Source organism: Clarias gariepinus, chromosome 14, assembly GCF_024256425.1.
Source record: "Clarias gariepinus isolate MV-2021 ecotype Netherlands chromosome 14, CGAR_prim_01v2, whole genome shotgun sequence".
NCBI lineage: Eukaryota > Metazoa > Chordata > Actinopteri > Siluriformes > Clariidae > Clarias > Clarias gariepinus.
The window spans coordinates 24,393,850-24,411,959 of record NC_071113.1 but is presented as its reverse complement, the minus strand read 5'-3'; the positions used below and the strand labels follow the sequence as shown (position 1 = coordinate 24,411,959).

At 38.3% G+C, this 18,110-nt stretch overlaps 1 protein-coding gene across 1 annotated transcript; it reads left to right on the top strand.

Annotated features, from left to right (window-relative positions):
- The first annotated feature begins 15,572 nt into the window (after nt 1-15,572).
- On the top strand, nt 15,573-17,431 carry foxi1 (forkhead box i1). The gene is made up of 2 exons (XM_053512131.1): nt 15,573-16,227; nt 16,481-17,431. Exons 1-2 carry the CDS (start codon nt 15,573-15,575, stop codon nt 16,951-16,953), a joined length of 1,128 nt encoding a protein of 375 aa, XP_053368106.1. The 3' UTR covers nt 16,954-17,431.
- The last annotated feature ends 679 nt before the right edge of the window (nt 17,432-18,110 follow it).

Genomic DNA, 18,110 nt, shown 5'->3' with positions numbered 1-18,110 from the left:
GTGACTCTCATTATGAATACTTATTTGAACAGCATTCTTGCTGGAGAATTAAACATGAGTGCTGGCCTGTGCAACGTTAATGCAAATAAACGAGAATAAATGAATAAATAACTAATCTGAGGTTAGTCATCAGTGTAAAGGTTTCTGAAATCTAGTGACTCGTGTATAATAATTTATTAGGCCGTGGGCAAAATCCAAGAACCACAAAGAAATTTTTCTAAAGCCACCCCTGGCTTAGAGGCATCTTAATCAAACAATTTCAAAGTTTCTTTTATCATAACTTTTTGTTCTTTGATGATTTTTGTGTGTTTTATTGAACACTTCCTCTCTATCTCTTTTCATACAGGATCAGGAATCTTGCTGTACTTTTCAGTTACGTCCAGGGAGGGGTTACCTTGGCAACCCTCATCATATGCAAAGTCTAGGGACTGATCACAGTGAATGCAGATGAGGTGACGAGGCTCTGCAGGCCTTTCGTGCCACCACATTCAGCATTCAGCATGCACACGGCATGATTTTCAACATCATTTACTCATTTTTAGGGAACATTTGTATATGCATGTATTTTCTTTTGTCCACCTAAACATTCAATACTGCAGCGGTTTATCTTTGTGTCATTGGTACAGGGTCATCAACTATGAGGATGAGAATCCTGTAAAGATTTTTTGCGGATAGACCTTAATATGTGAAAAATATGGTAGCAAAGCCAATCAGTGTATGTAGAAAGAAATTCTAGTCCTATAGTAGTTCAGCAACTATATATAACGTGATTTTTGTAGAAGATCCTCTGTCTTGGCTTGTTGAAAAATGGAAGAGACTAGACTGTTTCTTCATTCAATCTTCATTCAATCCTAGTAAAAAAAAAATAATAATTTATAGGCTCTTATGTATAGCCATACATAGATTTTTTTTTTTATGGTTAAGAGTTAAAATGACATCCAACCAAGTTAATTTTTTACATCATGTGGAACTTTGTAATAAGGAAATATATGCTATGCATTTGCTCCAGTGTTGAACTCTTGATTCCTTATTGAAAAATTTCGGTGTACTCTGTTGTGTACCCACTTTCGTGTCATTGGTCATAATTGATGGTCTCCCACTAAGCACTTTCCTCATCCATCTGTGTATATTGCTTTGGGCAGTGATGTCATCTCTGTAAACATTATGTAGCCAAGAACAGATAGGAGAATTACAATAGAGAAAGAGCTACTCTGCCAACATGTCCAATTTAAATGCCCACTATTGCATTACTTTCAGTACAGCCCTAATATGAATACCTGTACTGTTGAGACGATCGACATCAGGTCAACAGAATGAGTCAATTCCATCGGTTGTTTTAATTTTATTTATTTTTCATCCAGCCGCTACTTAACATGCACCTCAAAAAATATTAGCTACCTAGGATGTGCCACCTGTTCTTGTCTTAATCGTAACTGCACAGGGGAAAAAAACAATACAGTAGCTTCTATTACACCACACCGAACACAAAAAATAAAACTTTAAACAAGCTAGTTGGATGAAGTTCAATCCTGAGATGGCAGGGTATTGGAGTTCCTGTATTTCGGCATTTCCATAATCACCCATTAGCAGCAGCTTCAAAACTCGTCCACCTGGCTGCCCTGAGTGTCCTATATGTCCTGTAGCTCCTGTAACATCTCGTAGCATTTACTCTTTGTTCTTCCGACTCTCTGACACTTGTTTCTAACAAGTCGGTTTAGTTTAAGTTCTGCAGCATTTATATTCCTGTCGGCTGCTTTAACAGATAGATTTATTGGATTATATTCACTCTGACTTCGTAAGTTGCTTTGGATGAAAGTGACTGCCAAATGAATAAACGTAAATGTAATCATCATGCTTTTACATATTTTGAGGATTAAACGGACGGCAGTGCACTTTGCTCTTGGTCTACCATTTGTACAGTCATCCCTGAAAATAAAAAAAAAATTAATACACTCTGCCTTTTTGGCAGTTAATATTAAGATGCTTTTAAGGGCATTGCAACTTTAAATTTGATATATTCATCCCTTTTACTGGCCCAAAACTATTTGGAGAGCTTACGTCTTTACTTTAAGAGTAGCCAGTCAGGAAGACTCCCTTCCACCATGGCAGAATCAAGCATTCAAGCCCACAGTCACGTAACGCCTTATGCATCTTGTGTACAGACCAGTGTGGTCCGTAAGCCTATGCTGCGGGTTTATTATATTACGTCTGTCTGAGGAATCGAACCTGGACCCTGTAGGTGCAAGGCGACAGTGCTAACCACTAAGCCATTGTGCCACCTAATTTTTTTGAATCATTTGCCCATAAATGCAGTGTTAATCAACCTTATCTGACCTTGCATATGCCCCAGAATTGTACTCTGAATATGCCTTTTAAGTCATGAAAATCCATGAAACCCACAGATTCCGACAACATGGCAAAAATCCTAGGGCTAGTTTACAAAACTATGTTTGGCACATAATGCGAATGAGCACGAAATCCAGGCAGATGGGACTTAATGGTCCAAACTGCAGATTGATTTAGAATTAGCAATGGAATCAGATTGGTAACTATTTTTTTTTGTCTCTAGGCCTTAGAGATATGGCTTAAAACATAAAATGTTATGCCATAGAGCTACCATTGAGCTAATTAGACCCATATCAGCTTGCCCGAGTAGCAGGAGGGACTATTACCTATTGACTGGAAATCACATATCTACCACTTGTGGTTTGTTTTGCACAATTTATTCTATGGGGAGAAAAATAAAAACAGGAAAAGCATAACTGCTGATTCGCACAATAGAGGGGTGTACAGACCCTATTGTCCAGACATTGCAAGTTTAAAACCTGACAAAGCCACAATCACTATGGTTGGGAATCTGTGTATAGTGCAAAAATTGTTTTCATGGTGGCAAGAATGGTTTAGTCTCTCTCTCTCTCTCTCTCTCTGGTTGTATCGTAGGTACCCGTGAGGTCATGCATGCAAAATAGAGCTGATAGCACTTTCCTTCAATTGTGTTATGCTGACTTGTGGTGCTGCATGAGCAGTAGTTTGAAAAATTGTAGAGGTTGGCTTCATATATCTTAGAGGAAGCATATGCTTGGCCCCCTCATTTGTAGTGGAGAGAGGGATGAGTTAGCTAGTGGGACAGAATTTAAGAGAAAAAATATTTAAAAATGCAAAAAAAAAAAAAAAAAAAATGATTCAAACAAAACCAATAAGGTTCTTGAATGTCTAATTACACTTGAAACACAACAGCACACTCTGTATTCAATCCATGCTTGCTTTTTGCAGGAAAAAAGACAAATCAGCCAGACCGTAGCTTCTAACTTGGGGTGTGAACCAAATTCTAATCCCTAGTGAAGACTGCAGTGTAAATATGATTTAACCTGGTTTCACTGAAATACACACTCTATGCATGATATGCCTTATGGGTTGCAGAACTCATTCAAAGTATGAATTGACGTTTGAACTGAAATCAAACAGAGAACAAACCTAAAGTATTGATTTCACTTCAAGTTAGGCAAACAATGTACCATGTGAGAAAGCGCTCATATAAATGGGCCATGTTGGGCTAAGTCCAAGTTCACTATTAAATATTTTAACAAATCGAGAAGAACTAAGCAAATGGCAGCATACGCTCATCAGCCAGCACACACTGACTGGTGCAGTTAATAACATCAATCATTTAGTTACAGTGTCAAATGCATCTGAATAACTTTGACTAGGGCCAAATTGTGATGCCAACATGACTGGGTCACTGCATCTCCAAAATAGCAGGTATTGTGATGTTTTCCTGGTGTGCAGTGCCTCCCAAAAGTGTTTCAAGAAAGGACAAGCGGCATGAAGTCTATCCCATCTGGTCCAACCCAGAAGAGCTAATGTAGCATGTGTATGCTGACTATGATGGAAAGGTGTCAGGACACACAGTGCATCACAGCATGATGTTTATGAGGCTGCGTACAGTAGCTTCAGACTTGTCCTTCTGAAGTGTCCATGCTGAAGGTTTACATGAGACTCGAGGGGAAAAAAAACAAATTAATTAAGAAACAAACAGGTTGTAGTGTGTCAAACACAAAGGAGCTAAGACACCAGTACATCAATGTGGGATTTGGTGGCTTTGTTGTAAAGGCCTTGCTGCTGAACTCGGGTCGCTGGTTTGAATCCAGCACCTTGCTATGCTGAGTGATGTTGGGAGGGAAGTGGGTGGTGGCTGGAGTAAAGGGTGCTAGATAATCCCAAACTATGTGGTTGATGGGTTATTGCAGCATTAATAGATATTAACGCTGCTCCATCACCAGCATGCCCAATAACCCCTATGTTCTTCTGCTCTGACCCTGGTGGCAGCTGCCCACATAGTACCCTCCCTTTCACACATGTAACAGGAGCTCATTTAAGCTCTTTCTGCTTCTCATCATTACATACATAGTCCTGAAAGAGAGCTAAAGTAAAATCCGCAGACTTGAGCCAGGGATATCACACATCAAAGGCTGTAACAATAACAACTGCATCTCTGCAGGACAGGATGGGTGTTGGCTTATTGGGCTTTTGTCTTAATAAGCAAGTTAAATAAACATGTAGTAAAAGAGGACATCAGTAGCATGTCGGTTCTCTCATTAGGGGGTGGTGGCATCTCTGAGTGAGTTACTGATTAGAAGCTTGGCGGTTTGAGCCTCAGCTCCCCCAGGTTACCGATGGGCCCTTGAGTAAGGCCCTTAACCTGTCTGACTCAGGGATGTCTGACCCCTTCCTACTAACAAAGCTGGGTTATGCAAAGAATGACTAATTTCACAGTACTATAATGTATATGTTGCAAATAATTTAATTAATTAAACTTAATTAAGAGGAGCTTTTTTAAAAAGGTTTCAAAATCAAACAAGGGGGTGCAAATCCTTACAGCTGTTTTGTTAGTATTAACATGTATGGTACTCAACACAACCACCTCACCACTGGGGAACACATGTAGAGGTCACATCATTTAAATGAGTTTTATTAATGGCTTAACATCATGAAGGATAATAGAGCAAATATTTGATATTATTTGGGAACTCAGTTCTTATCTTTCTGCGTTTAGTCCTCGTGGGTCCTGGCATTTATGTGGATGTTACTTTTATATCTCCTACCTATAAAAACATTGTTACACACCATGTACACTCCCTAATGTTTCGAGTGTTGACTTGGCCTTCAAATTTCCCGGATCACAATCTGATCAAACATCTGTAGGATCTGCTGGACAAACAAGTCTGATCAATGAAAGCTCCAACTCGCATCTTACAGGACTTAAAGGATTTGCTGCTAATGCCTTGGTGCCTGATACCACGGCACACCTTGGAGGTCTTGGGGGGGCCATGCCTCGATGGGTCAGAGCTATTTTGGTGGCACAAGGTTGATATGTACCATATTAGGCAGGTGGTTTCAATGCCAAGCCTGATTAGTGTATATTGTTGATGATTTATGCTAACAGTTGCTTCATAATGTGGATCTGATAATTATTCTGTATATTGGTAAGCAGCTAAGAAAAATCTGTCTGATTTATAGAATTATTCACTGTTTTTATTTTTTCCTCAAGACATTCTTATATTTAAAAATGATGTCGTCTTGTTCTGCTGCATAGACAATAGCAATAGCGATTGTGGTGCTTGTTGGTGAAACTGGCACACAACTGATACGGCAAAACCAACTGGGTATTTAATTAATATCGTCTAAATGTTTCACATATAATGTGCAGTTTTATTTGGTTCCTAACATATATTTTGTTATTATAATGATTGTATCTATCTAGAATACTATTGCGGATCCAAATGCATATTACATTCATATGCAGAACTCAAGTATGCCTTTTCTATCTGGGACAAAATAAAACAGCTGATTTAACCAAATCAAATGAACAGACTGACACTGAGTTGTCCCACCAAAGAGCCCGTTTGTTGTTACTGATGCCTTCTCGTTATTTCAGTCTATCTTGGTGATGCACTAGCTGTATGGTCACACCTGATATGGATGCCAATCATCCTGTGGGGGAAAATGAGGGATGAAAAAAGGTCAGGTCTACTCACTCACTTACCATCTAAACCACTTTATCCTGTATTCAGAGTTCCAGGAGACTTCGGGCACAAGGCAGGGTACACCCATGACTGGTTGCCAATCCATCGCAGGGCACACACATGTGTACGTTAATTTGACTTCACTAAATGACTAATCTAACAAACAATTAATATAAAATAATAAGTGGTATTTTAACCACAAAATGCTACTTTGTGGCAAAACTGACAATAAATAAATAAATAAATAAATAAACAGAATTATGTGATGATGGGTATTATGGATGTCGTCGCTGCTTAACATGTTTTAAATGCAGGAAGAGAAAATTATATTGTATAAGAGTGCTCTTTCAATCTTTAATTAGCCCTTGGTCAGGGTGTTTTTTTCTTTTCTTTTCTAAATCCTCTTCCAGTGACTTCTTACATTGACATAGTGTGATTTATTATTTTTTTTTTTTACTTTTTTTTTCTGATTAATCAATATCACATGGAAGGCAGTGCCTTAACAACAGCACAGCCCTAATTGTGATATTACTTTGATGCAACAATTCCACAGGCACTATTTATCATCAACACATTGAGATTTATTTGTTTATTTAATGAGTTATTTTTGCTCCACCAACACACTCCACATAAGAAGAATAAACCATGGAGTTCTGAGATACTTCCGAGTTTCCCTTTAGTGATGGGTCGTTCATGAACGATTCGTTCTTTTTGAACAAATCTTTAACATGACTCAGGAGAACGAGTAGTCTCAAAGAGTGATTCGTTCATTTTCTACAGGGCGCGCATGCGCAAAGCATCGCAACACCTCCGTAGGTTATGTACAGGAAACAGAAATGAGTAGTTACCTTCGAGTCTTTGGTCCGAGTCATTCGTTCTTTTGTCACGTGACGCTATGCGATGCAATAGGTTTAAAAGAATGAACAACTCGGACTAGAAGTTATGAGAGGTGAGCTACTCATTCTGTTTATTATAATGTCCTTAGATGCATTGTAATTTTTTCATAACTGGAGCTATAGCATAAATTTGTGTATGTAGATGTATTGGGGGTCTGTTTATTAATAATGCAACATTTTATTTTATTTCTGTTAAAAAAACGAAATCAACTAAATGACTCAAAAAAAGATTCATTCATTTTGATGAACAAGATTCAAAGAACCGAGTCACTAAAATGATTTAAACTTCCCATCACTAATTTCCACTTATTCCCCTTTATAAGATCAGCTAACTTCCTGGGTTGAATCCCTAAAAGTGTCAAATGGAAAGCTATTGCACTATATAGAGTGTGCAGTACAATCCCTTGTTCCACACACTAGGTAGTGCCCTTGGTCAGGGTTTGGAGAGAGATTTGGGATTCCGCCTGGGATTCTGTAAGCTAGTTAGCTTTGTGGCTTGTGTTAATCATGAACAACACGGACAGTTCAGAAGCACTATTCAGAACAATTTAGAAGTGATTACTGAGTGTTTGTTTAAGATGAGATAATGTTATCTGATGTGTTTTCTTGCTAAAAGTGCTTCTGTGACTTGTTTTGAATGTGGGTTTTGGCAGGCAGCCCTCCTCCCCTCTTTTCTTTTGGTACCATACAGACTCACCCATGCTAGAGACTGACATTTAGTGAAATGAACGATTGTTAAAACACCTGTGATGCGGAGTGATACATATAGTTAAGCACCGCATTGCTGTTATACTCTATCGCCACTCATTACATTGACTCTTGTCCAATCAGATTATTCGGTCGGAACTTACTGTTGTATAATTTACATTACAAGTTGGTGATCAATTTTAATCAGTTCATTAGAAAACAACAACAACAACAAAAATACATATACAGTATTAACTATATTATATAATGGCCCAAATAGAACCAAGTAACAAGAATTAGGACACAATATATAATTCTCTGTCTTTGACCACATGTTTATGTCTCGGTTACTCATCACTTTATTTGTGTAATTAAGAGAAGAAAAAAAAAAGCTTTAAATTTGCTTTACAAATTTTTGCTGCTTTTGAATAAACCAGGATGTCTGACTGCACTGCAACAACAAACATCTTTATAAACTCCAGTTGCATCCCTCGCAATTAAGCCACAAAGGGACGTTTCTAGGAGACACTTAATTTTCTTGAAGTGGAGATGTTTCACAGCAATGCTGTCCAAAGTGTGCCAATCATACCCGCTCTAACCTCATACACAAGCACATATGGTCTTTTTTTTATCCCCAAAGTAGGCCAACATCTGCATACAGGCTGCAAACAACTCGTTATGTCTTATTTCTGTCAATCAGTTATGCAACCTAATTAAAAAAAAAATAGACAGCCATTAAAAATAAGACATGTGAAGAGAAAAATAAAGCGTGTCTGCTTCTGTGTATGCGTTCCACAAAGGACAATTATAATGCAGAGAAACCTTGTGATTTTTACAGTTTAGCACACTGCGACTGTGTGATCCTGCAGCAGTCTGCCAGTGCATCACAGAGCTGATCATAAAATATAGGATTTACACATTGAACAAGCTGCTCCAGTTTTGCTAGCTGGCTAGAATATGAGCTTTTTTAAAAGGGCAAAGGCTACACTACTGTAGTTTCAGTGTTAGAAGTGTGAAAAACATTTGGCACTAGTTGTAGGACGGCTGGTTAGACACAGGCCAAAGAACATTTCACAGATCTGTCGAACATATACCCAGTAAGAGCAAGCAGAGGCCGTGAATGACTCACTGGCATCCAAGTACTCACATACACAGAAATGCATCAGTCAGTGACTGTTAAGTTTTCTTACTACAGGACTAGATCATGTAAAATAAATACGATGCCTATCAGTGAGTAGCTTCAAACCAAATAATTTACTTCATTGTTAAAAATAAATAAATTGAAAAAAAAAAAAAAGTAAAAACTTTATATTTTATGATGATTCACAGTTGGTCTAAAAGGTTCTATGGCCATAAGAAGCCCTTCTTGGTGAGACTCTATCCATCTGTCTATCTATCTTTTTAGAATAAATAGATATTCATTCACTCATCGTCTATACTACAGACAATTTGGAAACCCCAGTTATCCCAATCTGCATGTCTTTGGACAGTCAGAGGAAACTGGAGTACCCGGACGGAAACCCAGCATGCACTGGGAGAACATGCAAACTCTATGCACATAGACCCAAGGTGGGATTCGAACCTGGACCCTTGAGGTGCAAGGTGACAGTACTAACCACTAAGCCATTGATGAGACTAACTGTGATGAGACTAACCTGGGAAAAGAATTGAGTTTGCTAGAGAGCAGCAAGACTAAACTTTGAAAAGACTAAAAAATGTAAAGTTTTTTAACATTACTAAACAAAGAAAAGAAAGAATGAAGCTTGAAACTGAGCAAGTTATCTTAAATGCAGAGATATCGCCAACAGCAAAGAAAAAACACATTTGTGGGAAAACGCACCAAGGTACAAATCGCTAATTAAATCATTTGTAAATGCTACTGTAGGTGTCCACAGCCATAACTGAGCTTTCTCTTATTTAACTGCAAATAGTCTTCTGACGTTTCATATTTGCATATAAATCTTTATTAGCCAAATAAAGTGTTTTTTTTTACATTGAAAGGAGCAAATGAACTCTAAGACTCAGAGAATTCACAAATACATAACTGACCTCAAAAAAATCCAATATAATTTCTGGGGCTTTAGTTGCACAAAGCATTTAATAATCTATCATTAAATGACACTGCGAGCAGAGCTTTGAAATTTTTGAGCTACAGGGCTGTATGTGACAGAATGGAGGAGTGATTAAAGGCAGTGGGATACAGAAATACTTCATTAAATGACCTTAATTATGCAAAATTTTCAACAATTTTCAATTTCAACAACTCATTCTGTGCTGAATTATAGCAATCTGAAGCCTCCCCAAAGGACAGATACAGTATAATGCAGCGAAAACCTTGAGGTCCATCGCTTCTCAGAAAGGCAGTCTTTTCTCCTTTGCCGAGGTGAAAGACGTGCAGAGAAAACCGAGCCTAAGTGTAAATGCTGAAGTGAAATATTTTACAAATTATGAATGATGAGTTTCAGTGCATGTCCTAGATGCAGTCGAATGTGAATTCCCCGCAGTCTGCATACAGAGTAATGGCCTACACATAGAGAATGCGTGATTAGTGCTATGGGGTGGATAGTTTGGAGTAATGCTGCCCCCACATGTTCGTTCTGTGGGCTCGAGTCATTTCTCAACTGAAAATCCACCTAAACACCTAAAAAAAAAAAAAAGGCTTTCCGCTTTTCATCCTGCATAGTTCTGCCCAGTTTAGTGAGATTTTTGCTTCTTTAAGCTTTTCATATTTGACATTGATTCGTGTGTCTTAATTTGGGGATCAGCAATGTAATAGAGAATAAATTTACTTTAGGACTAATTGAGACATAGCTGGGCAATACTAGGTGCATAAGAACATGTGAACATCCTTTATGTCATTCCTAAATTTCTCTGGGAAAACAGGAGTTCCCAGAGAAAATACATCAAGCAGAGGGAGAATGTGCAAACTCAGCTATTTAAGAGCCACAACATTTAAACACAATGATCGATTGGTCCTTGTCCACACTCACTTGCCTACATTACTTGTCTTATTAGACCATTTAAATTCTTTATCAGCAAAACATCCCCTGTTTTTGTCCTTTTACATTGTTGTGTAAACAAGCCAGTAAGATTTTTTCCTCCAGTGTGACCTCATATAAGAAGGTCCCCTCCCCTGGCTTGTTGCTCAAATCTGCTGGTCCCTAAAGGGGTGTGGCTCAGGAGTATCTAATTTACAACTGCGTGTTTGGAGCAGGATTAAAAAATGCTCTGAGGATTATTTCAGCTGGATCATTAACCTGAAAGTTGTGTAAGCTTGTAAAAAAACAAAATATGAGAGCTTTATTAGCAAATAGACATTTAATCTTGATTATGTTTGATTATATTGTTTATACTTGTTTTGTCTCTAATCCAGAATCCAGAATCCATGATCCATAGAATCTATTCTAGACATAATGTGTTCGCATTGTTTTCACATCCTTTCCCCCCCCCCCAAATAAAAAAAAAATTGGTAAATGAAGGTACATTCCACCTTTTCCCACCATCTGTTTAAATCACTATAGACATGTGTTACACCCCCCAGTCTGTAGGTAAATGTTTAAGAGCAGGTGAATTGGGTTCCCAACTACATTGGGAATTATAAGAAGGCTTTGATTTACAGATTGGGGATTTGGCTGGACATCAGTGATGCAGTCATTGTGAATAATCAATCCCTTTAGCCAAATCTGGAGTTGTAATGAATTATTAAGTAAAAGTTTTGCTGCATTGCTTTATTCTTTCAGGTTTATTGCTGACTTAGAGCATAGCAATTAAAAGGAACCATATTTTATAGTCTAGCTGTTTCTGTTTGTTTTAGTGTACATTATAGAAGGAAAAGGGGAGAGAAATTTAAACTATTAGGGGGACACAGCTAAAGGAGTTAAAGAAGCCAAATTCTTTATTAAATTAAAACTGCAATTACTCATCTAAACAAATCATCTTCTGGTAAAAGTTAAAGTATAGTTTTGAATTATTCTCGTGTCAAATTCTATAGACAAAGTGATTTCAGTTATCGATAAAACTGATTATAGCTTATAAACTAATTGAAATGTAGAAAGTTAGAAACTCCTTAAAACTGGCCGATATATCTAAAATGTCACCTTAGGCATACAGACATAAGAACATCATTTTTACCACTTTTGTATTTAAACCATGTCTGGATGCATCCTTAAAAATTACTGTAATCCAAACTCATCTACACATACTGTACCTGAAAAGAACAAATAATGTGGCTCAGAGATCCCCAGCCCTGATATAGTCCACTTGGATAATATGTTATATAATAATAATATAAATATTATTTATTTGTTTTCCTGTTCTCGCACAGTCAATACAATAATTCAGTATAATACAGTAATTCAATATTCCACTACAATAACCCATGCTGAGTTTGCATGGGCATGTCAAGGAAGGGAAAGTACCAAAATGTGGCTCAGTCTGGGGTTTCTCCAGAACAGCACTTGGGTGAACAAACTCTAAGAGATACAACTTTATTTCTTTGCTGTCCACTAGAGGGAGACAGTGACTTTGTCTTATGTTTTGTCGCAACACCAATGTGAATGAATCTAACAATGATTATTAATCCAATATACTTTACTGGTAATAATAGTGGATCCTATTTTCTTGTGCCATATTTCACTGATGTGTTTCACTTTCAGTACATATGCAAGGGGTTTTGTCAAATGTTTGCAGCCTCAGTTTAACTCTTTTTCTAGGAAGAGTGTACGTACAGCATCAAAGTTCTGATGCTTTGGGTGAGCAAATTACACTCACATCATCCATATGAGCAGACTTCCTAAACAGACTTTTTTTTTTACCAATGATTCTATAATTACCCTGAATATTGTTTCATGATCTCCTACTATGGTGGCGTGGTGACGTAGTGCTTAGCACTGTCACCTTGCAACTCCAGGTTCTGTGGTCTCCACATGCTTGGTGGGTTTCCTCCAGGTTCTCCAGTTTCCTTCCACAGTCCTAAGACATATAGGTTATGCTAATCAATGTAATCAATAAGACTAAATACAGTCACCACTGGTCTTGGTCCCTAGATGGTTGGATATCTTACTATATTATTAAATTAAACATATAACATTAATGTGCATTGTATATATTAAAGAGATTAAATTATGTATCGCTTTCACAAACGAGTCGGCTCTTTGAGCTGGCTCAAAAGATGGAAGTTTAAATGATAATGAAAATTCTGTGTTTTTTCTTTATGTGAATTAAATCATATGGCTATAAGCTACTAAAGAGCTCTCAAATAACAATTTGTTCCCGAACGGTTTGTTGTCAAGTTTGCAAAATGTACACCAGCGCTTCTCTAATTGTGGTTGAAACAGTTTTATAAAATCTTACGCTCATAATCTTAATCTTAATCTTGCTTCTAAGTAACCACATAGAATTTGGCTTCTTTGAGATGCAATTTAACAATAATAGGTAATTGGTTGATTGTGATGCTGTGTAATGTAATTTAATCAAAAAAGTGAAATGCTCATTATTCTTGATTCAGTACTTGTGAAATATTTAAATGATTTTGTTTTATTTTTGACAATTACAGCTTAAAGCTCATTAAATTAATAATAATAATAATAATAATAATAATAATAATAGTAAAAAAGGATTTCAAAATAGAACATTTCCATTTGAGTTTACATAATAATAATACAATTTATACAATATAAATACTATGTAATTCTTGGACTAGTACAGTGCATGCATCTACAATCACAGGGAAGACTTCTGACTTGACAGCTGTCCAGGATGTGATAATCAACATCCTCCACAAGGAGGTTAAGCCACATAAGGGCATTGCTGAAAGGGCTGGCTGTTTACAGAATGCTGATTTAAAACATATTTATGGAAGGTTGACTGGAAGGGAAAATGTGGTAAGAAAAGGTGAAAAAAGCAATAGGAAGAACTACAGCCTTAGGAGGATTATCTAGTAAAGCTGATGGGAGAGCTTCACAAGGAGTGGAGTAAGACTGGAATCTATGCATCAAGAGCCACCATGCTCAGACAAATCAAGAAATGGATTACAACTGTTGCATTCCTAATATCAGGCCACTCCTGAACCAAAACCATCATCAAAAGGTTCTTACCAGGAATAACGAGAAAAAGAACTGGAATGCTCAGTGCTCCCAAGTTCTCCTTTTGGATGAAAGTAATTTTTTTATTTGATTTGGAAATCAACATCTCAGAGTCTTTGGGAAGAGTGGAAAAGCACTGAAGTTGCTTGAAGTCCAGTCTGACCATGATATTACTGCGCTTGATTGGACAGCCAACTCCTGACCTGAACCACATGAAGAATGTACTATTTTCAAGAAATGAGAATCTTCTGACTCACCTACAGATACTAAATTAAACCCAACTAAAGGCTGATATTAAAGCAATCTAGTCTTCAATATTCAGCAGGTTCACTGGCTGATCGCCTCAATTCCATGCTGCATTGATGCAGCAATTTGTGCTAAAGGAGCTGCGAGTAAATATTGAGGGCATAAATAAACATACTTTTCAGAAGTTGGACATTTCTATACTGTAAATTAATTTTGATTGGTCTTAGGAAATATTCTAATATTTTGAGATACTGGAATTATGTAAGCTGTAATCATTAAAATTAACACAAAAAAGGCTTAAAGGCTTAATATTTCACTTGACGTACTGAATATAGAACATATGAGCGTTTCACTTTTTAATATATTATAGAAAAGAATAAAGCTGGAAGACAGGAAGCTAAAAACTTTGCACCTAAAGCGTTAGTTAAAACTGTACGATTGTTTAAAGCTATTGATTAATTTACCAGCCACTCTGTTAATCCACCTCTCAGATGCACCAGTATATATAAAAGATAATGTACATGTTGTTAGTTTACCAGAAGGGGGCAGTAATGTACAGACGTGATGCAGTTGGCAGACGTAAACTTCTACATGTAATCCAAGTCAAGCAGGTAAGAGTTTGTGCACCCTGATATTATTTGTACATGACGTGATTGTGCTTAATTTGTGCAGACATTTGTTCGGAAAGTGAAAATAGCCATTATAGTGTATATTTGTACAAATAGACCCAAGAATCCTATGGAAAGTAATTATTTATTGGCCAATAAATATAAATTGCTCCAACGTTGTTTTAGTTTTGCACCTTATTTTGCTGTATTTTGTCTAAAATTGTTTTAAGAGATAATTGCTCTTAAAGATAAAAAAGATGATTTCAATATACTTTCAATGTACATTCATTTTTCAGTGACTAACACTAAACACGTCTCATAAAAAAAAGAAAAAACAAAACAAAGGAAAGCCGTCGGATGTGTGCAAAATCTACTGTCAATGCTCTTTTATTAAACTGCATATGTGTGTTTATTTTTGCTTTCTGTGATATTTTATTAAAATACATTTTTTTAAAACACCTACTATATAGACTATTCCTGCTAAACTGAAAAGAAACACGGGTCGACATAATTAAATTTAAGGCAACATTCGCATTTTAAAAATATGTCAAATCAAAATAGGTTTTCATTCAATAATTTTAGTTTTATGTTAGATTAATATATTTATAAACATAAATTTACGAACTTAATTCTTGTAGTAACATGAATTTTATATTAATATATAAAAGGCTATAACTATTTTTTAAAAGTGCCCTAGGCCTCTTCTTTAAGGTAAGAAACTGCGTTTAGGGACACACTGCCTTTTCCAGACATCGAGGAGAGCCCATGTTGCTCGCACTTGTTTTTAAGCAGAAGCTGAGAAGTAGCTCCTTTAACATGCATATCAGCCGCGGGATCTCGACGCCGGGCTGATGCATATTGGATGAAGGCCATCAGAAGTGAGGTGAATGTGGGAGGTGTCCTCATTCACAGATTCATTCATTTACCCTCCCTAGAAACCCGCTTAAATACTCCTCCCCGGAGACCTCTTACAGCATTGTACAGTGAAACCCCAGCAGAGAGACACACACTACATACCTGGCACGCTTCATGTTTCTCGAAGGAGAGCGGATTATGAGCGCCTTCGGGCAGCAGCCGTCGCCGCAGCAGCTGAGCCCGTTGGCCAACCCGAGCGCACAGGACGTGTTGGACATGGCCGCCTACTGCGACAACCTGAGCGCCTACCACCACCACCACCACCATCAACAACAGCAGAGCGCACACCACCCGTCACCCAGATCTTCCGTGCATGCTCCGGCCTACGGCCTGGCCGAGTACGCAGCTCCCGGTACTAACCCGTACCTGTGGCTAAACGGACCGAGCATCGGCACCGCCTCCTCTCCGTACCTTTCGGGAGGTGCGAACGGGGCCTCCACCTACATGCAACCCGGTTATGGAGCAGGTCAGCGGCAGTTCCTGGCACCTCCAACCAGTTTCCACGGGACTGATCTCGGATGGCTAGCCGTCCCGGGACAGCAGGACCTTTTCAAGATGGTTAGACCTCCATACTCATACTCCGCTCTGATTGCCATGGCTATCCAGAACGCACAGGGAAAGAAACTTACACTCAGCCAGATCTACCAGTATGTCTCAGACAACTTTCCGTTTTACAAAAAGAGCAAAGCAGGCTGGCAAAACTCCATCAGGCATAACTTGTCGCTCAATGACTGCTTTAAGAAGGTCGCACGGGACGAGGACGATCCCGGTAAGTCAATCCAAGTTCATGCGCAGTCATGTGTTCTCATAGACAGTTGAAACTCTCTAATTCTGCATTTGACATTACAGAAGGGGGAGTTCATTGATCTGTGCTAACTGCACATTTAAAAACATACCAGTAAAATATACTGAAATCCCAAAAGTATATTTATGACGTTTTTATTATTATTATTATTATTATTATTGTTATTATTGTTATTATTGTTATTATTATTATTTCAAACGCAGCATCTGTCTTCCAGGCAAGGGCAATTACTGGACTCTGGACCCGAACTGCGAGAAAATGTTTGACAACGGGAACTTCAGGAGGAAGAGGAAGAGGCGAGTCGATGCTGTGAAAACGGAGGACACGAGCGCGCTCAAGCTGGCTGACACGGCGAGCATGGCGGGGGTCGTGCAGCGCTCCCCGAGCCCGAGTGACCCCAAATCCTCACCAGAACCCAGCCCGTGTTTCAGCACGTTCGTCAGCACCATGAACTCGGTGGTGGCGGGAAGCGGGGACGGGGTGAGGGCGCGGGACACCGGCGCGCTGCTGACGGATTTAACGCGTGGCCGGGAGGGTGTGTCGCCCCTGAACTCCTACTGCCCTGGAGAGACGGCGCCTCCGAGCGACCCTGGTCACATGAGCCACAGACTCAGCTACTACTCCCCCGGCCTCGGCAACCACTTCAGCGTGAACAATTTAATCTACAACCGCGAGGGAACTGAGGTGTAAGCAGGACTTGGATACCATCTTACTGCGCTCTGTGAGCGCACACTTCATGTCTTTACCTTTATGTGTATTGTGGGTTGGTTTGGTGTTCTGTCACAGTACCAAACAAATTGCACTGTCTGGTTTTGTAAATATATAAATACACAACACCATTTTCAGTTTTTCAATTGATTCGTTAGGCTTGATGTTGTTGTCAGGCTTTTGCATCTGTGGCAAAGAAGAAAATAAACCACTTTGCCTTAACATATACAGTGTTTACACCTGCACTGCTTCTCAGTCTGGATGTAGAGAATGTACTCAGCAGGAAGCTAGGATAAGAATGTTACCGTGTATGCAACATGATTATTGACATTTTATTTCGTGTATACCCATGTTTCAGTAAGCATGTTGCATCATGTTCATGGGCCACATTGTCAAACTTGTTTAAGGTTCGTTTACTTTTTGCAGACGGATGTCGATATACTGTTTATTTAATTAATGCTTTTGTATTTTTGTAAATTATGTGGTTAATAAACTGTTTAAAAAACGAAAAAGTTTGGTGCCACATTATTATTATTATTATTATTATTATTATTATTATTATATTGCATGATAAGGAAGCTCGTTGCCCTCGAATGTCCTCCAAAACACCTGTTCAGCACCAGTCCTTAGATTTTTATTGTATTACCTTGTTCTTACCAATTATGACACACTTGTTTTATAGAGTGCGTAGGGTAAATTTTTGGTACTACTAAACAAACAAAAAATAATAAAATTCATACATTTCGTGTTCATTTATGAGTGTGATTGGAACTTTCCAATCACACTCTCCACCAGCCAAATTTTTATTCCGTGCCCTCTTAGAAAGCTCTGACCCATTCCAGTAGGACATCATGTACAGCAACTCCATTGAACTGACATTTTTTCCTAAAAAGTTTTTCGTGTGTAATCGAGCGCTAGAGTAAGAATGCGCGTCCCCGCTGCGCGCTCCCCTAATTACGCACAACTTTGAGATCAAACCCTTGAACCGTTCTCCACTCTAAAGCTGTACTCCACACCTGCGAGAAGTTAAAAGAGGAGCATTAAGTGATGGTATACATACTTTGTTGACTCAGTGATTTTCCCCTGTAGTTTCGTGTGTTTAACTCGTGGCCCGAAAACAAGAGCAAAGCCTCGGCCAT